General features: G+C 37.8%; 2 protein-coding genes across 5 annotated transcripts in view; one reads left to right on the top strand and one right to left on the bottom strand.

The window, feature by feature from the left end:
• The window catches only part of NDUFAF5 (NADH:ubiquinone oxidoreductase complex assembly factor 5), a 35,711-nt gene extending 29,898 nt beyond the window's left edge, over positions 1-5,813 (bottom strand). For 2 of the 3 annotated variants that reach the window (XR_003121475.1, XM_025399349.1), the window contains exons 1-3: positions 5,546-5,802; positions 3,220-3,260; positions 1,939-2,002 (exon numbers count right to left, since the gene is read on the bottom strand). Coding sequence is in view for 1 of the 3 variants with exons in the window: in XM_025399349.1 (XP_025255134.1) it covers positions 1,939-2,002; positions 3,220-3,260; positions 5,546-5,767 (327 nt within the window). In the remaining 2 variants the exon portion in view is untranslated. Of the gene's footprint in view, positions 1-1,938; positions 2,003-3,219; positions 3,261-5,545 lie in introns of all 3 variants that reach the window. The other variant, XM_025399350.1, reaches the window with a different exon arrangement.
• A 36-nt stretch (positions 5,814-5,849) lies between these two features.
• ESF1 (ESF1 nucleolar pre-rRNA processing protein homolog) overlaps positions 5,850-25,646 on the top strand; it is a 69,124-nt gene continuing 49,327 nt past the window's right edge. The window contains exons 1-8 of one of the 2 annotated variants that reach the window (XM_025400548.1): positions 5,850-5,959; positions 7,589-8,271; positions 14,365-14,753; positions 15,351-15,464; positions 17,654-17,754; positions 18,768-18,920; positions 20,188-20,302; positions 23,209-23,356. In XM_025400548.1, the coding sequence (XP_025256333.1) occupies positions 7,632-8,271; positions 14,365-14,753; positions 15,351-15,464; positions 17,654-17,754; positions 18,768-18,920; positions 20,188-20,302; positions 23,209-23,356 (1,660 nt within the window). In that variant the 5' untranslated portion in view covers positions 5,850-5,959; positions 7,589-7,631. Of the gene's footprint in view, positions 5,960-6,789; positions 7,218-7,588; positions 8,272-14,364; positions 14,754-15,350; positions 15,465-17,653; positions 17,755-18,767; positions 18,921-20,187; positions 20,303-23,208; positions 23,357-25,646 lie in introns of those variants that run through there. The other variant, XM_025400549.1, reaches the window with a different exon arrangement.

The following is a 25,646-nucleotide window of genomic DNA, read 5'->3' as shown; positions in this document are numbered from 1 at the left end:
TCAGCAGACAGCAGGGGCACTATTTTCTAAAGTAGTCACAGGAGGAATCTTCGATGAGGTCAGCTGAGTAAAGATCTGACAGGCGAGGAAGTAAGACACCTAGTTACCTTGGGGAAGAGCATAGAGCAAAGCCCTGGCCTGTTTGAAAGACTGCAAGGAGGCCAGAGTTGCTGAAAAGTTGGGAGTGAAAGGAAGATGGGATCAGAGACATGATAAAAAACCAGAATTCTAAGGGTCTTATGGATTAGGACTCTGGATTACTACTAAATTAAATGAGAAACTAACAGTTCCGAGCAGAGGACTGACAATGATTTGTCTTTTAAGAGAATTACTTTGCCATGATAACAGACTGTCAGGGACAAAGGTAGAAGCATGGAGACCAATAGGAGGCTACTGCAATAATCTAGGCAAGAGGTGATGGTAACTGGACAACATGGTGATGGTAAAGGTGGCAAGAAGAGGTAGAGTTTGGTTATATTTTGAAATGCAAATAAAAGCTGCTGATAGATTAGATGTGGGAGAGAAGGATATAAGAGGAATCAATAAAAATGTTTTTTGGCCTGAGTAACTAAAAGAATAGATTTGCTCTGCCTACCATATCTGATCACTCATCAAGTTCTGTTGATGCTTCTAGGTCTCTCTCATACATCTCATCATTTGTATGTGTTGGCTCTCCATGGGTGGCAGGCCTTTATTTCTCATGCCTGCAATGCCTTTAACACAGCCTTCTAATGGGTTTCTCTATCCTTTCTCTTCCTCTTTCTCAAATGCCATCCCCAAATTAATCTTCCTTAAACATCACTATATCACACCCTACAGCATTCTACCTCTGTGCCTTTCCTCCTGCCATGCCCTGATTTCCAATGCTAGGAGCCACCAACTCAAATTCTTTCAAATCCCAGGTCAGATTCTGTGTCCTCTAAGAAGCCTTGACCACATGAACCCCTAATGATTTTTCTTTTCCCTCAATTCCTGTTGCACTTTAATGACTGCACCATTTCTATGGCATTTACTATTACCAATAATAGTGTTTTAGGAGCCTCACCACCCACTTCCTCACCCTGGCCCAAGTGTATGTTTTTATCTAAGCAGGTTTTATGTAGAAATTTTACTTTATGGCCAGGCACAGCAGCTCACGCCTGTCATCCCAGCACTTTGGGAGGCCAAGGCAGGCAGATCACCTGAGGTCAGGAGCTCAAGACCAGCCTTGCTAACATGGTGAAACCCCATTTCTACCAAAACTACAAAAATTAGCCAGGCGTGGTGGTGCACCCCTGTAATCCCAGCTACTCAGGAGGCTGTGGCAGGAGAATCATTTGAACCCGGGAGGCAGAGGTTGCAGTGAGCCGAGATCGTGCCACTGCACTCCAACCTGGGCAACAGAGACTCCATCTCGGAAAAAAAAAAATTCCACCTTCATCTTTGTGTCTAGCACAATATCGTATACATAGGAGCCAAAAGAATAAATTAATATCTTTATGGTCTGAATTTTAAAGTGCAAAATAAAATGTTATAAGCATTAATAAAGCTACTTATATTTAATCATACAGAAAGATTTCTAGTCAACTGATAAAATTAATATTTTTCTAGCTAAAAGTTAGTCACATTTTCTGTATGGATGCCAATCTGATTTTTATGGTAATTATAAAAAATGTGAACAAAGTGGGAACAAAGAGAAATATCTTATACAGATTCAAATAAATTATCAGTAGAAACACAATATACAATGGATTCAGAGAAAAACCCTTTAAGAAAAAAATACTAAAGAGGGGAGAAAACCACCATTGTTTCTATCACTTAAAAAAAAAACAACAAATTAACAATTCTGATATAATTAAGATCTAAATATGTTGCAAGCTAAACTGATTCCTAGGAAAGTCTTTCTTTAAAATTAGCCAGTTACTTTTCAAAGTAAATTAAGTCATTGAATACATATACCTTATTCAAATATTGTGCAATGTAACCTCTTCCACAACCAAGATCCAAAGCAAGGGGGAAAGCTCTAAAAAAAAAAAAAAAAAAAAAAAAACAAAGGTTATGCTCTGTCCATAATACAATCTATACATTAAGAATTATTTTTTCTTAAGTAAAATCATTTCAGTAAACACAACTTCCAGAAGGTTACATCATCTGTCTTTTTGGCCTCACCTTACAAGCTGTATATACCAGAGCCTACAATACAAGGCAAGTCTGTCTGCTAGCTATTCACAGGACCTCGTGATGAGCCAGCTTTCCACTAGCTGTCTTCCATGATGTGGACTCGAAGAACAGATCTAATGAGGATATTTTAACTCAATAATACATCCAGATAAAGAATGCAAACAAGCTAATGTAAATCAACCTGAAAATAACTGACATACTCATCAATAATTATCCGTATTTCTCAGACTTGTTGAAGCAGTGGAACACTTAGAAATCATAATGTGAAATACCATTAAGTATTAATGTTAAACTAAAAAGAACTTGTATAATAAACTTTTACTGAAAACGTACCAGGTTCAAAGTACTGTGCTAAGTGTCTCAAGGTAAGTAAGCCAAACCAAGTACCTCAACTAATAAGCAGCAGTCAACAATTCAGTGAGTCTGAATCCTGGGCTGGAACTATTATCCTCCATGCCATGCTGTCTTCTCTAAATATACTATGTTATGCTACATTGGTACAGACATCTAATTGTAGGCCATAGGTTAAAAAAACAAACAAATCTATAACGAGAAAACTTATCTACTAAGAACATTCTTCCTGAAAAACTGGAACAAAAAGAGCCCTTTGCAATTTGTTTTTAAAAAGCTTTGTCAAAATTATAGTACACGGCTGGAGAATCCCTGGTGGTAGATAACCTTATTTACCTAATGCCCTATAACTTGATGATGAACACAGGCAATATGGCACAGTTAGGTAGAGAGGCTTTGGAACTAGTAAGTAAATCTTCCATTTTTGGAGCAATCTTTCTATTACTCGCTTTTGGCCAAATGAAGTGGATTCAGGCTTGGAGATAGATACAAGTTGTACTTCCACACATTCTTTTCTTTCTTCAGGCAACAATGAAGAAAACATTTGCTCTCCAGACAACAAAAAGGAGACTTACAGAGTGATTTAAATCACCAGTCCGAGTAAATTCTTCCAAGTTCTGCCATTTCAGATATCAACTTCTCAGCATTTAACCTCCTGAATTTCCACTCAAAAGCTGACGGTATTGTATTATGATCACCACCACTTACCTGGGTATGTCATATACACGGTCTGCGATCCGACTTCCAACCTGAAGGATGACAAGAGGCGTAGGTTAACAAGGAAGTAACACTCTTTCTCCAGTATTCAACAATCCACGGGTTACCTGTGTTTTAAAATAAGTACTTCCCTTTTTCTCCTTTTCAGTGTCACCACAGGAACTTTCTTTTCAAATCACCAGGAAACAAAATTGAGGCAAATTACTCCAGAAGTCAATTTTATGAAATCAAGACAAATATTTTTAAAAATACACAGCACACACATATATATATATATGTGGTCTTACATTCCATGTGACATAAGATCACAAGGATGAAAAGCAAAAGGAATACAACGGGCACATTATTGTCCACGGATATTAGCATGAGGTACATAAAGTGAAAAATTAGTTGGGGTTTATTGTATATGAGTACGTAAGTGGTCACTTAAGAAAAGCCGTATTATCTGATGACTAACAAATTTTGTGGAACTCATAAATGAACAACTTTTCTGAGTGACACTCGCAAGTTAGAAAAAGCCAAATCTGAGGAAAGTGCACCTCCCCTGCCCCAATCCCATCCCAAGTTAAGAGTCATAAGATAAACACCACCTTTTGCTGGCCTAGCTTCATCTGGCAGCAATATAGATGTGGGAGTCTAGTATTCCCCACATTCCACTCACTTCCTCATAAAGACCCCAGAGTTGCTACTAGGACTTAAAAGTTCCAAACACAGATGTACTTGCTTTTTGAGAGAAGGGCAAGGGAGAAGGGAGTATAGATGTTTTTCCCCAGGAGTCCACTTTGTACATCATTCTTTTTTTTTTTTTTTTTGAGACGGAGTCTCGTTCTGTTGCCCAGGCTGGAGTGCAGTGGCCGGATCTCAGCTCACTGCAAGCTCCGCCTCCTGGGTTCACGCCATTCTCCTGCCTCAGCCTCCCGAGTAGCTGGGACTACAGGCGCCCGCCACCTCGCCCGGCTAGTTTTTTGTATTTTTTTAGTAGAGACGGGGGTTTCACCGGGTTAGCCAAGATGGTCTCGATCTCCTGACCTCGTGATCTGCCCGTCTCGGCCTTCCAAAGTGCTGGGATTACAGGCTTGAGCCACCGCACCCGGCCTGTATATCATTCTTAATATGAACACCCTATGTTTATTATAAAAAGAACTCTTCATATACTTTATTTGTTCTAGTCCCACAAATTGGCAAGGCCTCAATCAAGTTGGAATCCAGGTACTTTTTTTGGAGGAGAAAGGGCTACGAGCGCACATCTTCCAAGTACATGACATCAGCAGTGTAGTCCGTGCACTCTGCCTTACAAATAGGATCCAGAAAATTTATTGGTAGTAAACTTCCTACGTCTATACTAGACATTATCAGCCTAAGACTTCCTGAGAAACAGACACCCTGTCAATCATCTGATCAGACGTGTGCTTGCACAGAGCTCTGCTCAAGCTAGGCGTTCAGTAATTATACTTGACTCCAATTTTGTTCCACTCCTGAATAAAAATTTACTGAGGACTGAACTTGGGAATGCGTGTCCTCAAAGTAGAAACCCTCAGTCTTTGGCCCATCTAGGCAGGGAGAAAGAGGTTTCTCAAACGGGCCAAGACAAATTAGAGATCTTAATTTGATCTTCCTAAAACATAAATCAGATCACTGATTAAAAAGAACTTCACATTCCCCTAGAGCAGTGCTAACAAAAAATGAGAGCCACATATGTAATTTCAAATTTTCCAGAAGCCACGTAAGTAAAAACGAGAGAAATTTAATTTCAAATTTTAATTGAAATTTAATTTTAAATTTATATTTAATATACTTCATGGAACCCAATATATCAGAAATACCACTGCCAACATGTAATCAATATAAAAGCTATTAATGAGCTATTTTACATCCTTTTTTCATGCTAAGTCACTATACTCGTGTGTATTTTACACTTACAACATCTCAATTGGACTAGTCAACTTTCAAGTGTTCAACAGCCACATGTGTGGCCGGCAGTTACCACACTGGCTGGACAGCGCAGATACAGAAGAAAACACCAAGTCCCTATCCTTCAAGGCCCTGATGATTTGGACCCTCCTGACCTCCTCTCCCACTCTCCCTCTCTGGAGCTTCACTGGAGGCCTCTATCGGCCTCAGGGACGTTGCCGAAATGAATGAAAGCACGTTACAAATATCCGAAGCTAGGCCTTGCGAGATTACAGTACAGGCCGAGAGAGGCAGGGCTGCTAGTCAAGGTCAGACGGCGAGGTGGGGTGAGGTCGGGGCCTAGCCGGAGCTCGCGGAGAGGAAAACAAGCCTCCGCGTTGTCCGCCCCACCGCCCAGCCGGCTCACCTCCTCCTTCAGGTAGTCAAACTTCGTAGGCTCCGGCTGCCGGGCCGCCCAGTTCTTCTGTTTCCTTTTCAAATCCCGGTCGAAGATATTTAGCGCTCTGAGCGAGGTGCTCCCGCGGGGAGAGACACCAGAGGTGATTTCCCTTCGGCCAGGGTTCTCCGCTGAGACCCTTGCCGCCCAAGGTCGCCGACATAAGGGCCACAGCCCTGCCGGCCGCAGCATCTCCAGCTGCTACACCAATTGCCGGCACTTTTTGTCGTGCGCATGCGCCAGAGCGGCTTTTGTGCTTACTCCGAAGATCACAGAGAGATCGTGCAAGTAGTTTGGCCTACTTCGCTTGCCGTTACGGCAGAGCGCCACGCGGAGGATTGTGGGTGTGAGCCCCCATGTGAGGCTCGGGAAGGACTCCCGACGGTAAGTGGGGATGAGCTCGAGTTGAAGAGCTTGAGGGGGCGTAGGTGTGGCGCAGGGGAAGAACTAGTCTCTAACAGGATCTCCTTCGGATCTGCGAGGGGTTTTGCCCCTCCTCCTGAGCCTTTTCGGCCTCCTTTTCAGGGTCGCTTCTCAAATCAGTCTGTTAGCTGTCCCCCTGCGGTACGGAAGGTGGGAAGGAGACCCTCGTTCAGGGGCCAGCCTTGTGTTCGCATTAGAGAGCGGGCAGAAGGGGAGGGTGGGCTGCGGGGATGTGGGCGCATGTCGGAAGTGAGGTCTGCTCGCCTTCCCCTCTCTCGAATTATCTGACAACGAGTGCTTTCGTTGTAAACATTTACAATACATACGTTTCTTCTCCTTGTTGGGGTGGTACCTACCTCGTAAGATTGCTCGGAGAGTTAAGTGCTGTAATAAATCGAAAGATGTATAAATGCACCAGCGATAGCTTCAGTTTTTCCTGGTTAGTGTAATTAAAAGGACTTGATTTTTGAATAAGGAATGCTGGCCTTTAAATTTTTTTTTTTTTTTGCTGTCAATAACGACTTTTGGCTCTTTGCAAAATTCCCATGCAGAGATGCTAAACAATTAGGGACTATTCACAAGGGAGCAATATTGCAATATTAATTTATACATACATATATATATGTTCTAGTGTGTTTTGGGGGGATCAACTCATTTGGGCCTTCATCACTTGTAGGATAAGATATTATAGAAATAAGTGATATTTATTAACTGGAGTGAGACTTTACGTGGAGATTCAAGTTTACCGTTTTATTTATTTTTAAACTTTTTATTACTTTTGAAGGATGATTGGATTTAAAGAGGGAACTTTGTGAGCTAAACCTGAGTTGATTTTGGTCTGTTTAGTTAGGATGCTAGCCTTATAGAACTAAAGGCTGTTGGCAGTAGCAGGAGATAAGGAGTAGCAGAATGAGACCAGAATGTGAAGAAACAAATGAGGCCAACTGAGGCTAGGGAATCTTACTTTTTTTTTTTTGGTAGACAGGGTCTTGCTCTGTTGCCCCAGCTGGTGTGCTGTAGTGCCCTTAGGCTCACTCTAGTCAAGACCTCCCGGGTGGAAGTGATCCTCTTGCCTCAGCCTCCAGAGTAGCTGGGACTACAGGCGCCCACCATGCTGGGCTCATTTTTCTATTTCTTGTGGGGTTTTACCATGTCACCCAGGCTGGTCCTGAACTCCTGGGCTCAACTGATCCACCCACCGTGGCCTCCCAAAGTGCTGGTGAGCCACCTTGCCCAGTCTAGGGAATCTTAATTACATTTGCTTTCAATTAGTAACACATACAGGTATACAGATAGAAATTCTAAGTGAGAACAATGGACATATATTTGTTCCACTCCGTAAAGCCCTGGGATTCTGCTTTGTCTGCCTTAAGTTTATTTCTCTAAATGATCTGTAATGGAAAGACGATATTTTGGTATGTTTCTGCTTTCTTGCATGTGACCCAGAATAAGTTGGAGAGATGAAATTAGACTTGTTACCTTTATTTTACATACATTAAACTGAGAATATATTGTGAATTTATGTGTTTTAAAACATTTAATTATGGTACTAACCATTATTACCATTAAAACATTTGTTTTATTTTTTAGTATTTGGTTTCTTCAAGCATTTGGTCAAGATTAAAAATTTAAAATGTCATCCAAACAAGAAATAATGAATGACCAGCGGTTTAGACGGGTCGCAAAGGACCCGAGATTTTGGGAAATGCCAGAAAAGGATCGAAAAGTCAAAATTGACAAGAGATTTCGAGCCATGTTTCATGACAAGAAGTTCAAGTTGAACTATGCCGTGGATAAAAGAGGACGCCCCATTAACCATAGCACTACAGAGGATTTGAAACGTTTTTATGACCTTTCAGATTCTGATTCCGATCTCTCTGATGAAGACAGCAAAGCATCAAATCAAAAGAAAATAAAGAAGAAAAAAACCCAGACTAAAAAAGAAATAGATTCAAAAAATCTAGTTGAGGAGAAAAAGAAAGAAACCAAGAAAGCTAATCAAAAGGGTTCCAAAAATAAAACTGATTTAGATAATTCTGAAGGAATTAAAAAAATGAAAACCTCATGTAAATTTAAGATAGATTCAAACATAAGTCCGAAGAAGGATAGCAAAGAATTTACACAAAAAAGTGCGAAAGAGAAAAAAAACATTGTTCAATGTACTACAGACTCTTCTCTCAAAGAAAAACGAAGGACATTAGACTCGGGCACCTCTGAAATTGTGAAATCTTCCAGGACCAAGTGTTCTAAGACAAGAGGAGAAATGCAATCAGGTAGATTGGAAAAACTTAGAGATTCTTGGGTGTTGCATTATTTATTTTTATACTGATCTTTCAAAAATGTAAACACATTAATAAGTATTTTCATAGTATTATGGAATGGTCAAATGCTTATCTGGAAATACAAAGCTATAAAAGAAATATGCAGTGATTATTAATTTTTGATGTGGCGCTAGAAGACAGACATGAGAATTTGAATCTGGAAGTTAAACAGTGATTTTGGTTAGTAGTGAGCCCTAGTGAGAACTATATTCTCTAAACAGATGTTGTATGTCATTACATGATAAGAAGAGATGTGTTTAAAGAGGGTAAGTAGGCCGGGCACGGTGGCTCATGCCTGTAATCCCAGCACTTTGGGAGGCCAAGGAGGGCAGATCACTTGAGATCAGGAGTTCAAGACCAGTCTGGCCAACATGGTGAAACCCCATCTCTACCCAAAACACAAAAAATAGCCAGACATGGTGGCACACACCTGTAGTCCCAGCTGTTCGGGAGACCAAGGCAGGAGAATCACTTGAACCCAGGAGGTGGAGGTTGCGGTAAGCTGAGATAGTACCACTGCACTCCAGACTGGCTAACAGAGTGAAACTCTGTCTCAAAAGTAAAATAAAATAAATAGTGTAAGTAGGACTCCATCTCAAAAATAAAATAAGAGGGTAAGTAGAGTTGAGTACTCATTCATTAATTTGTTCAACTGCTCATTAACTAGTGTGTGGCAGACAGAATATGAGTAAGGCATTGTCACCCATCTCAGGGCTGTCGCTAGCTTATATGATATCTTTATGCAAATTAGAAAAAGATGCTCTCTGGACACACTGAGCTCCCAGGAGTCACACTTTGGTGAAGAGATGGCACCTTTGAAGCAACAGATTTTTTTGCCCCTGAGCAGACACAGCCCCCTCTGGAGTGCATGGCTTGGTGAGTGTAGGATGGCCTTGATTTTAGCCCTTCTTGTCCTTTAATAAATGCCCTTGTGCATGCTTAACTTTGTGCAGTGGCCCCTGTCTAAAGCAACATTGTCCAGCAGAAATATATAATTTTGGATTTTCTAGTAACCACATTAAAAAGTAAGATGAAACAGGTAAAATTCTTTTAAATAATATATTTTATGTAACCCAATATATCAAAATTATTTCAATATGTAATCAATATAAAAGTCAATGTGTATTTTACTTTCTATTTTCTACTCATTTCAAACTAACATCATACTATTTTCATATTAATGTCAAGTTAGACAAAACGCGTTTCAAGAGCTCAGTTACCACATGTGACTACTGGCTACCATATTGGACAATTTAGGTCTAAAGTAGAAGAAAGTCAGAACCATAATACAAAGTGCAATAGTAGTAAGTGCCATAAAAGATGTTTAGCAGAAAGCCTTGGAAATCTGGAGGAAGAAGTCACTCAAGATGTGGTAATCAGAAAAATTCACAGGGAACACACTACTTTGGGGTGTGGAAAAATTTAAGTTTGAGGACCACAGTGTTCTACATGGAAAGAACTTTTTGAGCAAAGATGTGATTGGGCATGTTCAGAAGAGATCAGTAGTCCCATTTGATTGAAGGGCCAAAATGAGTAGCAGCTAGAAATGATTGTTTGGAACTAGGTGAGAGACAGCTGGCTCTGTTTTGTGTTACGTGTTTACTAAACTTATTAAAATTTTATGTCACCTTCAGCAGCAAGCAATTTTGAGTGTTGATGTTGCTGATAGTTGATGATGTTCAAATGAGCCAGACCTGTCATTACAGGATCTAAGGAGGGGTCTCGATAGATCAAGAGGTTTTGATAGGCCTAGAGGTCTCGATAGGCAGATATCACACTGGGAAGGTAGAAAGTATCAGGCAGTGGAGTGAATTCTGAATAGCAGGGACTAGGGAGTCAGTGGTGGTATGCCATTTTACATAAGTGAGCAGCAGACCTCATGAGGCGTGGGAAGAAGGGATAGGAATCCGGTTACTGAAACTGAAGAATAGGATTGGAATGGGACCAGCAGCAAAGTTGATTTGGTGTTGAGTTAGTGAGGTAAGTTAGTCTAGGATCCACTTCATTTGGGGCACTGAATTAATATAACATAGCTGTATAATCCTTTAGATTGATTTTACAGACTCTTTTTACATATCTTTTCTCATTTAATTTTCTCAGTTACCTTGAGCAATGAGACTGTATCAGCGAACAAGGTTAAAGTGACTTATTTAAGGACATGGAGACCTGGAACTGCAACTCAAGTCTTCTGATTCCTTCTACCCCACTATGTTGTTTGCAGTAATTTTGTTGGTTCCACAGTTTAGGAAAGGCATTACTCATAAATAAGGATTACGCAGCTCCGTATATAATTTTCTGTTCATTATCCATTCATCAGTTATCATTACAGCAATTACTGTGTGCAAGGGACTGTTTAAGTGCTATAAAGTAAAGGTGATGTGAGGACTTGGCAGTGTGATATTTGTCATTATAAAATGTTCATGCCCAGCACTTGCACTCCTGAATATGTTTTACATAAATAATTGGGTGTGTGCAAAGAATGTGCATTGCAGCATTATTTTTGAAATAAAATGGTAACTGGCTGGGCACGGTGGCTCACATCTATAATCCCAGCACTTTGGGAGTGCGAGGTGGGTGGATTGCTTGAGGTCAGGAGTTTTGAGACCAGCCTGGCCAACATGGCAAAATTTTTACAAAAATTTTGTAAAAATACAAAAATTAGCTGGGCATGGTGGTGCACAGCTGTAATCCCAGCTACCTGGGAGGCTGAGGCACGAGAATCACTTGAACCCAGGAGGTGGAGCTTGCAGTGAGCCAATATTGCACCACTGCACTCCAGCCTGGGCAACAGAGCAAGACACTATCTCAAAAAATGAAAATAAAAATAAAATGGTAACAGATCATTAAGAGATTGATTAAATGTTATATGCAAACATCTATGATCTATGAAGTTTTAAAAATAGGTTACAAAATAACAAATAATATGACCAGTTACTTAAAAAAAATTAGTATTTAAATCAGAGAAAGCAAATTTAGAGATATGGTTATATACTAAAATCACCAGTTATCTTTGAATGAAAAATTAGTAGTCACCTTTGTTTAATTTATTAACCATATTTTCCTAATTGTTTTTGGTTTCTAATGATCATTTATTATGTTTATAATTGGAGGAAAATGGTAAATGGTTTTTTTTTTTTTGAAGTTGCTGGATAAGTAATATTTACTGTCACTACTAGAGTAATACCGTCTAGGAGTAGAGACAGTTGTTTATATTTGTGTAACCCCACATTGTCTTGCACAAGGCTGTGTACATTGTGGGCTCTAAGCAGATACTTTTTGGGTTTTATTTTTTGTTTTTTTGTTTTTTGGAGACAGGGTCTCACTCTACTGCCCAGGCTGGAGTGCAGTGATACAATCACAGCTCACTGCAGCCTCAACTTCCTGGGCTCGGGTGAGTCTCCCACCTCAGCCTTCCGAGTCACTGGGACCACAGGTGCACCCCACCGTGCCCAGCTAATTTTTGTATTTTTATACAGACAGAGTTTTGCCATGTCGCCCAGGCTTGTTTCAAACTTCTGGGCTCAAGATCCTCCCATTTTGGCCTCCTAATGTGATGGGATTACAGGCATGAGCCACTGCACTCAGCTGCAGATACTTATTGAATGAACAGATATTCTGAATGTAGTTGATATTGTTAAAAACATTAAAATAGAAGACCTCTTTAAGTCTCTTACGCAACACTTTATTATTATACAACCCAAAGTGTGGTATGTATACCATTGTCATAAGTGAGAAGATTTTTGATGATACTCAAACTTTTAAAATATTAATAGTTATGTACTATGTCAATATCTTAGAAAACAATGTAATTACCCCAACACTTCTGTGACTTCAGGAATATTGTTTAGAACAAAGCTAATTTTTAGAAAATTCTATTAAAAAATATATAAATGATATTTAACAATCATGAAAATGATATAATGATTGACAATTGAGAAATATTGCAATACTAGATAGACTGGGTCTGTAAAATGTTATTTCTAAGCTTGTTGCTTAAAAGTGAATTCTGCTTACCTTGTAACTTTCAGTGTTGTGTTTTTCTGATCTCATACACAACCTGTGACAATGCCTTCATTTTGGCGTTTTTCACTTCTATTGGCTAGTTATTTTTTTATTAACCCCTGCTTCCTTGTGGTGGTAACATAAAAGCCCATTTCCTGCTTTTCCTTCTAACAGAATACCTTTTCATTCAGTTAGTCTCAGGTCAAATTGTATCTTTGTGAAGCCTTTTTATAAATACTTCTTTGCAGGCAAATTTAGATGTTTCTCACTGTATGGTGATTGAGAAGATAGGTTTATAAATCAGTAAACTGTTACCTTTTATTTATGAATCCATCAAGAGCATAAGATCATGTTACAAATCTTCTCTCTTTTCCCTTATCCTAGCTCAATTCTTTGTATGTAGTAGATAATAAATACTTGCTCAATGAATGGTTATTGTAAGATTATAGGACCAAGAGAAACTTAGTTCCAATTTCATTCTTAATTCTACAAACTTAGAGCTTGTAAGCAGAAACATAAGCTCCAATTTAAAGATGAATAAAACGTATAAGATATATCTACACACTCAGTAGACAGAAGTTTGTGATTGCTTTAGAAGTAGGAAATGAGCCCTTTCCGAGTTGTGAGGACTAAAATTTCCAACTTAAGCAAAAACAGTCTTTTAATCCTGGTGTATTGCTAATCATTACAGTTGATTACAAAGTTCAAGACCTGGCAGAAAAGTTGTAAATATTATTTCTCTGACTTTATAGGTGATCTCATCCACATCACAGCTTCTGTTGTCAACTACATATGAATGAGTCACTGATCTCCAACCCAGACTTCTCTAAGCTGTATACTCTTATTATTGATCCTTTCTTTTAGATGACTGAGTGGCACTTCATATTCAACATATTCAAAACTGAGCTCATGATTTCCCTCCACCAAACAAACTAGTTCAAATCCAGTATTCCCTTTTCATCTATCCATTTTCTTAGCTAGCTGGCTCTGAAAGCTAAGAAGCTATGACTCATCTTTGACACTTCCAAAATTCTCGTTCCCCATATCCAATCTCCAGTCGGTAATTATTATTGGTTTCACTTCCTAACTGACTCTGAGATCCATGTATTTGCATATATACTGCCACCCAACTTAGTGCTACCTTCGTTTCTTGCCTTGTGTACTGTACTACCTTTGCTATATTCACATCTGTTCTTCACTTTCCCCAGTCAAGGTGATCTCCTCAATATGCAAGTCTGAGGATGACAGTATCCAAAAGAAGATGACATCCTGTTTTTTGAAAACAGCAGTGTCTTCCCAGTGCTTTTAGGAAAAACTCCAAGCTCTCTATATGATTTTTAGATAGCTTGGCCTCTACTTAACTCTTCATTTCCATTTGTTACTTGATTCTGTGCTATCTGTGATCTGGATATGATTGTTGGCTTTTTCCTATTGGCAGATTTTTACAGGTACCTTCCTTGCTGTTTTAAACAAATTTCCATCTATTAGTCTAACTTTTGACTGTTTAATCCTCTTCATCCTTCAAGTAACAGCTCAGTTATCACTCACTTAGGGACCCTGTTATATCCCCTTAGAAAACATTCTTTCTTGAATATCTTAGTTGTGATTTTAACTTTCTCTGTGTATTGATTTTGACATCTATTCATGTATTCTTTTCACTCAGCTAGAAGTTTCACTGAGAGCACTGTTTGCTTCTCTTTTGCCAACTATCGTATATTGAGCACTTAGCACATAGGAGGCACACTGTTAAGTATTGGATGAATGTCTGGATCTACTTGCATGATGTGAGCATGTGTTAGGATTTCTGTTAAATAACTTGGTTAAGTGTCTACTGAATTTGTATTTTCCTTTACTCTGTTTCATGGAAGTTATGATTAGGATTTCTATCATAAAAATTGACTAAGCATTTACTGAATTTATATTTGCCTTTACTGTGTTTCATAGAAATCATATTTTTATTGGATTTGATATCAAAATAATTTGGATTCAGTTTAATTCAGTGTATATCTTTTCTTAATGTCTTTCCCCTTTAATATTTTGCAGTGGTTCCATCTATAATGACAAGAGACAGTGATGGTTATGAAAACTTGACAGATGTTGAAATGTTTGACAAAGATGCTCTGGAGGAAGATTCAGAAAGTGTTAGTGGAAGTGATGAAGAATCTGAAAGTGAAATTACAGGTGTTGGTAGAGCTTCAGGTGATGATGATGGTGGAAGTGAAGATGAAGAGGATGAAGATGAAGAGGAGGATGAAGATGAGGATAGTGAGGATGATGATGAAAGTGACAGTGGCCCTGATCTAGCAAGGGGTAAAGGAAATATAGAAACTAGTTCTGAAGATGAAGATGATATGGCAGATTTGTTTCCAGAAGAATCTGGTTTTGAGCATGCTTGGAGAGAATTAGATAAAGATGCTCCTCGTGCTGATGAGGTAACCTTTTGAATAAACAAGATTATTTGTGAAAAACACAGTACAGGGAGCTTTTATGGGTGGTTAGAATTGGTGTCATTAAGTGGGAAAAGCTTATTGGTAATAGTATTCTTGATGATTCTGATTAAAATTTGATATGGAATATAATTATGTGAACTAGAAGATGTCCAAGCAGATAAGGAAGAAGCTCTACATAAATAATTAAAAGTTGCATGAAATTCTTAATACTTGTTTTGGCTAGTAGTTTATATTTCTGTTTGTACGGCACCTAATAGAAATGTTGCAGGGTAACATACTCAACTTCCTTACTCATGCATGCATGGCAAAATAGCTTAACAAGCTTGGTACTTAAAAAATCAGCTCATGATCATGTTCTGATTTAAAAAGAAGCAGGTAAGAGAAAGTGCTTGTCTGTTACGGTTTTACTGTTGTTTAGCTCATTTGAAGTTGTCTTTTATATACTGAATTACACTTAGATAACTACTGTACTGTTAATTTCAGAGCATAGGGGACAGAATTTATTACGTTTTTAGAATCTTTATCTTTCAAGTATTGATAATGATATGGATTATGTACTATTTAATTCTCATTTCTCAGATTACACGTCGATTAGCAGTTTGTAACATGGACTGGGATAGATTAAAGGCAAAAGATTTGCTGGCTCTGTTCAATTCATTTAAACCTAAAGGAGGTGTTATATTTTCCATCAAGGTGAGAATTCATTTCATTTGGAAGTAAATGTTTCTAGGCATTTTAAGTTAAATCTGATTTTTTTTTTTTTTGCCATAGTTTTCATTTTTAGGAAAATAATGTGGAAGTTGTCTAATACAATTGAGTGTGAAACTTATGTAACAGGTGTAACTGTTAGAAAGGAAGAGGTGAAATTATTATTATTGATAGGTTATATGCTTGTTTACACATTAAAAACCGAAAGAAATAAAAGCTTAGTAAAGGGACAGGGTATAAGAACTGTTTTTAAAAATAAATTGCATTCCTTATTGCTAACACTGGCCAATTAAGGAAAAAAAAAATCTATACTAGAAACAAAACCATATAAAGTACTTGGGAATTACCTTAATAAACACAAATGACCTATGTGAAGTAAACTGTAACACTTGATAAATTTGAAAAACTTACATAGATTTGGAGACACCTTGTTTCAAGCCAACCTAATGATTAAGAATCCAGACTTTGCATTATGAGAGACCGGGGTTCAAATCTTGATTCTCGTAAGTGCTATGTGATCCTGGACATTTAATTAATTTCTCAAATATGTTTACATCTTTCCAATATATCCAAGTGGATATATAACAATAGTATTGGTGGCTGTAAGGATTACGTATAAAGGAGCTCACGCTAAGTATTTAGTGCAGTGCCTGAAACAGTCCTGCCCTCAATCGTTGTTAGAGATTGAGTCTTCCTTATCCAAAATGCTTGGGATCAGAAGTGTTTTGAACTTCAGATTTTGAAATAAAATTGCATTATATATACTTACTGGTTGAGCGTCCCAGTTCCGAAATCTGAAATGCTCCATGGAGCATTTCCTTTGAACCTCATGTTGACAGTCAAAAAGTTTGGAATTTTGGATTTGGGATTTGGGATGCTCAACCTGTATTACTGTTTAAATATTTAAAGATGTTATGTCTACAGTTCTAGTGTAATTTTGATCAAAATCCCAGTTCAAGTCAAAGTTAAGAAAAAGGATACCAATAATCATCTAAAAGAATAAACAAATTAAGAGTAGCTAATAAAGATTTGAGAAATCATGTTAATATAAAAACTTACCCTGTCACTTCTCAGCCTTTTGGCTAAGATCAAGTATAAAAACTGATCGTACAAGTTACAATATCTAAACATTCTATGATGCTATGGGGATTGACAGGTTTGAGTAAAAATGGGACAAATTGGTAGAACAGAATAGAGTTTATATGATAACTTAGATCAAAATAGGCTGCTTGAATATTTGGACAAATGAACAAATTGTTGGATAGAGAACTTGATTCAGATCTTTACCTCCTGATAGCCCCAACGAAACTCTAGATGAAGCAAAGGAAAAAAAATTAAAAGTCAAGCCAAAGAAACAATTTTAAAAACCTGTGTTTTAAGCGATAGTAAGAATTTCTAGACTTAGAAAAGAAGAAAAAAAAGAATCAAAAGTTGCGACTATATATATATTATAAACTTATGTATTAAACCTATTGTGTATATATATATATACACAATTAAAGTTAGTAAGAAAAACTTGGATCATCTTGTTGATAAATTGCGTATTTCAGACAGTTCAGAAAAGCATGTATTCATTAACAAATGTGTATTAAGCCCAGTAGTATCAAAGCGATGTCATTACTACAATTATTTCTTGACTCTCAAAGTAGGCAGGATTTTAGAAAATACCACACCTGGTGAGAGTGAATCCTTTTTCTTATATCGAGACTATACCTAATCTGTATAATGTTGTCATCAGTTCTGTTCTGTTTCTTTAAAAGAAAGCACTGGGTAAATGGTATGACAGAGATAAGTTGGTTATTACAAAATTGATTTTCATTATATGTTTATTTTTCTGTATTTCATGTAAACTATTTAATTTGCTCACTTTTCGTGTGTGTGTTTATATTCAGATTTCCTTGGGCTTAGCGTCTTGTTTTGCTTTTAATTTTTCCTTTGGGTCTCAGAACCATTTGTTTTTCAAGCCTCGTATCTGTTAGTCTCCAGCCAAAGTGATCTATTTTTAAAGAAAATTTCTCAGAATGCTCTAGCTTCCTATAGTGGATTTGGAAGTGAGTCGCCCTTGCTGTTTTCATTGAGTCAAGTTGTGACTTTCAGAGTTCCTGACCTCAACAGGTCTAGATATTTGTGTAAAGGAATGTACAAATTACATTGATCCTTTTTTTTCTGTTTAGATATATCCTTCAGAGTTTGGAAAGGAGAGGATGAAGGAAGAGCAAGTTCAAGGACCAGTAGAGCTATTAAGTATTCCTGAAGATGCCCCAGAAAAGGACTGGTATTAAATCACTATAGAAAATAAAAATAAACCTCATAAATTCATGTTATTAGTTCAGAATTCTGGTCATCTTGATAGTTAAAACTGAAGTTTATACTTGTGCCATTCATGGTTAAAACAGGTTGCAAAACAGATTTAAAGTCTGTTAAAAATGGTACATTATTCCAAGAAGATTTTTGTTTATGTATATTTATATTTCTGTATTCATGAGAATAATTATTGCAGTTTTTGGAAAACATTTCATGATTAAACTGATTTGGAATTCTTTTGAATTCTTTCAGCCTCGTTGCTCTGAATTAGTACGTTTTGCTTTTTTTTTTTTTGAGACATCATTGAAGCTCTGTTTGCTTTCAAATTATATGATTTTTCTTATTTGAGAATCAAATAGAAAAGTGAAAGAATGATAAAACATTTTTTTATCATCATGGTGCAATATAGAAAATAATTTCAGATAGTTTTTAAGCCACTAGGTGGAGCTATATTTACACATAATAAAAATGAGGGTTAAATAGATAAGAGAGCAGATGAAGATCTTCAAAGAATGTGTTGTATCAATGCTTTGTGTGGAACTTAAAAAAAAAAAAGGAATGTGTTGCAGTTAAGCAAAATTAAACTTATAGACTTAAATATTTTGCAAGATCAAGAATGTCTTTGTAGCTAATGCCTTTCTAACGTTTTATAATAGAATTATCTTCATTGGCTTTACTTGAGAAGGTGGTATGTGGTAGCAAAATGAAATAACTATTCTGTGAGTTAAATTCTAGATAAGCACATATAATTCCCACATGCTCATTTCCTAGATACCATATTCCAATCCAAATACTTGTACCTTGTGAGAATAATAAGTTGAGCTTAAGTATTTAATGTTTATAAAGACAAAGTCATGAAAGAAAGATGGCTTGATATGAAGGCCAGCTTATAATATGTTTTTCTTGAAAGAATTACATTTATTTTCTAAAGGGAAATGTTTGTGTTTCTGTATAAGTATGTTTAATTAGTTTTTCCCACTTTAGGACCTCTAGAGAAAAATTGAGAGATTATCAATTCAAACGACTGAAGTACTATTATGCAGTCGTAGACTGTGATTCTCCGGAAACAGCTAGTAAAATTTATGAGGATTGTGATGGCCTGGAATTTGAAAGTAGTTGTTCTTTCATAGATCTAAGGTAATCCAGTGTATGTATTACCAATTTAGTCTTTTAGTACAACATGATTATAAGAAGTAAAATATTTGAACTGATAGTGATCTCTGTTTTATATTCTGAAATGATTTTTTTTGCTTTTGGGTTAACTCTATTGCATGGAACATCACTCCTAAGAAAGAAAACAAGAAAATGCTAAAGTATTATGTATGAATCATCCCCACATCTTTTTCCTTTCAGACATATTGGCTCTGTTTTTAAGATGGTGTACCCTACACAATGATATTTCCTTGCAACTGCTTTTTAGAGCTAGGAACCAAATGAAGTTACCTTTTAAAAATGCATGGAGGAAAGGACAGAGGAATTTGCTAACAGACTGTTATCTCTAGATCCATGCTATCCAGTATAGTAGCCACTAGTCATATTTGGTTATTTTAGTTAAATAAAATTTAAAATTCAGTTGCATAGTCATATTTCAAATAATTAATGGTTACATTTTGGACAGAGCAGATACAGAACATTGCCCTTGTCACAGAAAGTTCTGTTGGACAACACTGCTCTAAATGTAAATGACTAAATGTACAATTAGGAAATTGTAAGAATCAACCTTAAGCTTTCACTTGTTTTCAGTGACACCTCATGTATATGATACTTTGTATTCACAGTGCTTACCCTTTAATAATTATATTTGATCTTTAAAATACAATACAGCCAACTGGGCATAGTAGCTCATGCCTGTAATCCCAGCACTTTGGGAGGCCTAAGCAGGAAGATCGCTTGAGCCCAGGAGTTCAAGACCAGCCTGGGCAACATAGTGAGACCCTGTCTCTACAAAAAATTTTAAAAGTAAAAAGTAGCCAGGTATGTTGGCACACGCCTGTAGAGGATTGCTTGAGCCTAGGCCGTTGAGACTTCAGTGAGCCATGATTATGCCATGGCCCTCCAACCTGGGTGATGGAGCAAGACCCTCTCTCTAAAAACAACAACAAAAACGTAGTCAGTGACTGCGCTATCAAGTCTGGATCTTTTTGAAACATGAGGGACCCACATGTGCTTGCACCTGACTCATTAATTGACTCCTAATGCAGGGTTTCTATCTATACAGCATTCTTTTAAATTTAGAGGAATTATAGCTTATGAATTTCAGAAATTTATACAAAGATGAATTCATTAAGAAATACACAGAGGTTATGTCTAACATTGTCTCTTAAACATGTGTCTTTTAGAAAGTTATATGTATGGTTATCACTGCAGTGTATGTTTAAATAAATTTTTTTTCTTTACTTCTTAGGTTTATACCAGATGATATTACTTTTGATGATGAGCCTAAGGATGTAGCCTCAGAAGTGGATTTAACAGCATATAAACCAAAATATTTCACATCTGCTGCAATGGGAACATCAACGGTATTTCTTAACTTTAAAAAATATGTAGCCGGACTCTATTGCTTTATGAAGACAGTTGGTATATTATAGCATCTTTAAAAATGGAAAGTATTAATTTTTTGTTATTATTTTTTCTTGAGACAGAGTCTCGCTCTCTCACCCAGGCTGGAGTACAGTGGTATGATTACTGTAACCTCTGCTTCACAGGATGAAGCGATTCTCGTGCCTCAGCTGCCCAAGTAGCTGGGTTTACAGGTGTGCACCACTACACCTGGCTAATTTTTGTATTTTTACTAGGGACAGGGTTTCGTCATATTGACCAGGCTGATGTCAAACTCCTGACCTCAAGTGATCCTCCCGCCTTGGCCTCCCAAAGTGCTCGGATTACAGGCGTTGTGAGCTACTGCTCCCAGCCTCAAAGTATTCAAAATTTAAATGTATGGGTACAGATAGAAATGAGACACAAGTGTGTCTGCATCTACCATATCTGTGAACCTATTTTCAGATTCTTGTTATGCATTTAAGCCTGTGTCAGTTACCTGCTGATGTTTCTTTTTTCTCTTCTGTCTTTCCTATACACTCTTCTGTCTTTCCTGTACACTCTAATACATCAGTTATTAATATCCTAGGGAATAAGGGGAAGTGGATAATAAATTACCTCGCAGCACAGTTAAACAAAACTAGTGAAGATTTAAAATAGGAGTACCTTTTTCTGCAGATACGATTCAAAACTAAAAAGAATTGATGTGGAATAATTAAGGTATAGTAGATGTCACATTAATGCTTTGTAACAAATAGCCAAAAGGTTTTTTGTCTATTGAAATAGTTTATTACTTAGGTGACTACCTTCTCCCTTTTCTTTTTTTGTTTTTAAAGACAGAGTCTTGCTCTGTTGCCCAGGCTGGAGTGCAGTGGCACGATCTCAGCTCACCACAACCTCTGCCTCTTTGGTTCAAGTGATTCTCCTGCCTCAGCCTCCCCAGTAGCTGGGATTATAGGTGTTCACCACCACACCCGGCTAATTTTTGTATTTTTAGTAGAGACTGGGTTTCACCATCTTGGCCAGGCTGATCTTGAACTCCTGAGCTCAGGTGATCCTCCCCCCTCTGCCTCCCAAAGTGCTGGGATTATAAGTGTGAGCCACTGTGCCTGGCTCCTTCTCCCTTTTTTTTTTTTTTTCTTTTTTTGGAGACTGAGTCTCACTCTGTCACCCAGGCTGGAGTACAGTGGCACAATCCTGGCTCACTGCAACCTCTGCCTCCCAGGTTCAAGTGATTCTCCTGCCTCAGCCTCCCAAGTAGCTGGGATTACAGGGGCACACCACCACGCCCAGCTAATTTTGTATATTTAATAGAGACGGGGTTTAACCGTGTTAGTCAGGCCGATCTCAAACCTCTGACCTCTGGTCATCCACCTGCCTTGGCCTCCCTTCTCCCTTTTCTTTCTTCCAATAACCCTTCTGTTCACAGCTGTACTCTGCAATAGCCCCACTAGCTTCCCTCTGCTTTTCAAAACCTGTGTGATAAATCACCAGGCTTCTCTGAGGAGGGACTGGTAGCAGAGAGAATAGCTGTATCTGTCACCTGCTGTGCTGTGGTGGGCACTCTATGGCATTGATTAGTTACTGGAGTAGTAAAACTCTACCATTACATAGTAAGCAAAGTCTAAAAAATTCAGTCACAGGAAATTAAAGTCATGTTATTTTCAGGACCAAAATAATGATCAGGGCCAGCCTGTCCAGCCAGCCAGTGTAGAGTTCCTGGGTCCTGGCTGTATCATCAACATCTGTCCTAGTACCAGCAGTGGTTTGGTGGTTATCTGCTCAAGCTTAATTATCAGAATAGGGATCATTTCTGAATCCTATGACTGGCTGGAATTTCTGAGACAGGTGGCAGTGATTTTAAGGATCTCGATTAATTGCTGTCTCTTTTGCTATCCTTGTCTGGGGAGATTGGCCTGAGCGGAATAAACAAAAACCAAGGATGTGGGATCTATCCTATGATGGAGATAAGATAGCTAGCAGGGCCTTATATGAGAATAGGGGCTATGTAGAGGACAGGAGCCAGTCATCACCACATCAGTCATGTCCTAGATGAATTCATGTATCATGGAGGTTTAAGCTATTTCTAACTAATAGATGCTTTTCTCATCAGTGGTTCTTAATTCTTTGTTTTAGATGGACCCCACTGAGTTTGTGTTGTTTTTTCAACAGATTTCATATAGTTTGCAGATCTCCTGAAATCTTAGAACTCTGGTTGAAAAAGGTGTTTTCACTAATTCATAATGTTAACTTTTTTTTTTTTTTTTGAGATGGAGTTTTGCTCTTGTTGCCCAGGCTGGAGTGCAATGGCGTGATCTCAGCTCACTGTAACCTCTGCCTCCTGAGTAGCTGGGATTACAGGCCTCCTGATTCTCCTGCCTCAGCTTTCCTAAGTAGCTGGGATTACAGGCATCCACCACCACGCCCGGCTAATTTGTTGTGTTTTTAGTAGAGATGGGGTTTCACCATGTTGGCCAGGCTGGTCTCGAACTCCTAACCTCAGGTGATCCACCCGCCTTGGCCTCCCGAAGTGGTGGGATTACAAGTGTGAGCCATCATGCCTGGCCCATAATGTTAACTTTTTTACCAGTACATTTTCTTAGTTTTTTTTCGCAGTAATTAATTTATACACTGGTTAATTTTTACTGCCAGTAATGGAGTATCCTGTAGATAGCAGAGAATTGGGAGAAGGTACAAATTAATAGAAATGGTTCCCTTTTCACAAATAGAATACTATTTATTAATCATATCATTCATGTATTTGTTTTAATATGTCTTAACTTCTAACTTACTGTTAAACATCCAGGTTAATACTATATAAACTTGTTAAAGTTTGAGTTGACATTTCCATTTTCGTGTGTTATTTTTTCTTATTTGTTGGTGAAAGGTGGAGATCACTTGGGATGAGACTGATCATGAAAGAATTACAGTGCTCAATAGGAAGTTTAAAAAGGAAGAGCTTTTGGACATGGATTTTCAAGCCTACTTAGCTTCCTCTAGTGAAGACGAAGAGGAGAAACAAGAGGAGCTAGAAGGTATTGTTAATCTTTTAGTGACCATTAATGGACATAGGTCTTTGGCAGTAGCTGTACAGGGAAGGCCAAATTCTGTCTGCAAATATGCTCACATACACAGTATTATAGATACCTGTAGATAGTGATTGATTTAAAAACAATATCTTTTCTTTGCCTGAATTTCTTTAACTATGAACATTTTGTTTAAAATCCCAACCTAACCAAGCATGGCCTTCTAGACTTGTCCTAATGCGTGTGGTTGCAGAGTTTCCTAATAAACCAGTAAAGCAATCTTTTAGGCACGCCCCCCGCCACCCATTTGCCTTTTTAAAAATAAGAGCATCATTTAGATTGATTAAATATTTTTACAGTCCATGTTTTCAACTAGTTAAAGAGTAGACTCTCTGTTTCTATAATTATTCCTTTGACTGCTTTTAAAGTTTTCTCTTTCTTTTTGTCTTTCTGCAATTTTACTATGGTAAGTATAAGAGTAGATTTCTTTTTGTTTATGGAGTTTGAGGTTTGTTGTTGGGTTTCATGTATTTGTGGAATGGTATCTTTCTTCAGTTTCGGAATATTCTCAGCCATTATGTTTTCAGATGTTGTTTCTTTATCCTTTTAGGACATCAACTAAATACATGTTAGAGCTCATCATTATATCTTGCCTGTCTCTACTTTTATGTTTTTAATCTGTTGTCTCTGTACTGCATTCTGGATATTTTCTTCTGACCTATCTTCCAGATCACCAGTTGTCTTTTCAACAGTGTTAAATCTGCTGATAGACCTCTCCATTGAGTTCTTAATCTTGGTTGTTACATTTTTTACTTATGGAGGTTGTATTTGGCTATATTTCAAGTCAGAAACACCACTTTTTATATTTTTTACTCATAGTCTCTGATAGTTTTAATATTTCATGTATTTTCAGGTTGGTGTCTTATTTTACAAGGTATTTCTCTCTTGTTTACTTGTGTGCCTAGTGAACTTTGTGTGTTACTTTGATATTTGAAGTTAGGGTATCTTTAATCAGAGAATAATTTACTTTGGTTGGTTTAGAACCACATTTCTGCAAATGTTAAGACTTAGATTCTCTGGCTTCTGCAGGTGGTTAAAGTCTGTATGAGGGCTGGTTTACTTCAGATTGACCATATCCCTGGGAGTATATCCCTCTGGGTGGCTGCTTAATATCAAGGTACCAATTAAAATTCCCTCTTTTGTTTGACCTTTAACTTTTGTCTTCTTGGTTCTGAAAGCCTGCTAAAACCACAGTTGAGTTTCATGGCTCTTTGTTCTGTGGATCAGGAAACAGGAAATGGTCTCAGACCAAACAGGTCTTTAACCCTGGAGTCATCCCTCTAATATTCCCTTCTTGTTTTTGACATAGTAAGTCTTCTCTAACTTGACAGTTCTTTGAAACTTTTCTTTTTTTAACCTCTTTGAAGCTTTATAAAATATTTAATCCAACTTAATTCCAACTTAATGTCTTCAGTGAAAGAGTTAGTCTGAAGTACTTAGCTTGCTGTTAAGAAGTTCTCAAATTATCTTTATCTTTATTCAAGTTTTTTTTTGTTTTTTGAGTACTGCTGTGTCACCCAGGCTGGAGTGCAGCGGTACAATCTGGGCTCACTGTAACCTCTTCCTCCTGGGTTCAAGTGATTCTCCTGGCTCAGCCTCCTGAGTAGCTGGGACTGCGGGTGCTTGCCACCATGCCTGGGTAATTTTTGTATTTTTGGTAGAGATGGGGTTTCACCATGTTGGCCAGGCTGGTCTCGAACTCCTGACCTCAAGCCATCAACCTGCCTCAGCTTCCCAAAGTGCTGGGATTATAGGCATGAGCCTCTGGTCCTGGCTTTTTTTTTTTTTTTTCTGTTAAATGCTTGAAACGATTAATGGTGTACAATTGACTCTTGAACAACATGGGTTTGAACTGTGTGGGTTCACTTATACATGGGTTTTCTTCTGCGATTGGCACCCGTGAAACTATAAGGCCAGCCCCTCTTCCTGCTCCTCCTTAGCCTACCCAGTGATGACAATGAGGATGAAGACCTTTACAATGATCCACTTCCATGTAATGCATAGGAAATATATTTCTCTTCCTTACGATTTTCTTAGTACCATTTTATTTTCTCTAGTTTATTATAAGAATACAATGTATAATACATATACAAAATACGTGTTAACTGACTATTATTTGTAAGGCTTCTACTGCATGGTAGACTATTAGTTAAGTTTTGGGAGAATCAAAAGATACATGTGGATTTTCTTTTTTTTTTTTTTTTTGAGATGGAGTCTCGCTCTGTCGCCAAGGCTGGAG

This window comes from Theropithecus gelada, chromosome 10 (genome assembly GCF_003255815.1).
Source record: "Theropithecus gelada isolate Dixy chromosome 10, Tgel_1.0, whole genome shotgun sequence".
Lineage (NCBI taxonomy): Eukaryota > Metazoa > Chordata > Mammalia > Primates > Cercopithecidae > Theropithecus > Theropithecus gelada.
The sequence above is the reverse complement of the archived record's forward strand: the minus strand, read 5'-3'. Positions and strand labels throughout refer to the sequence as shown.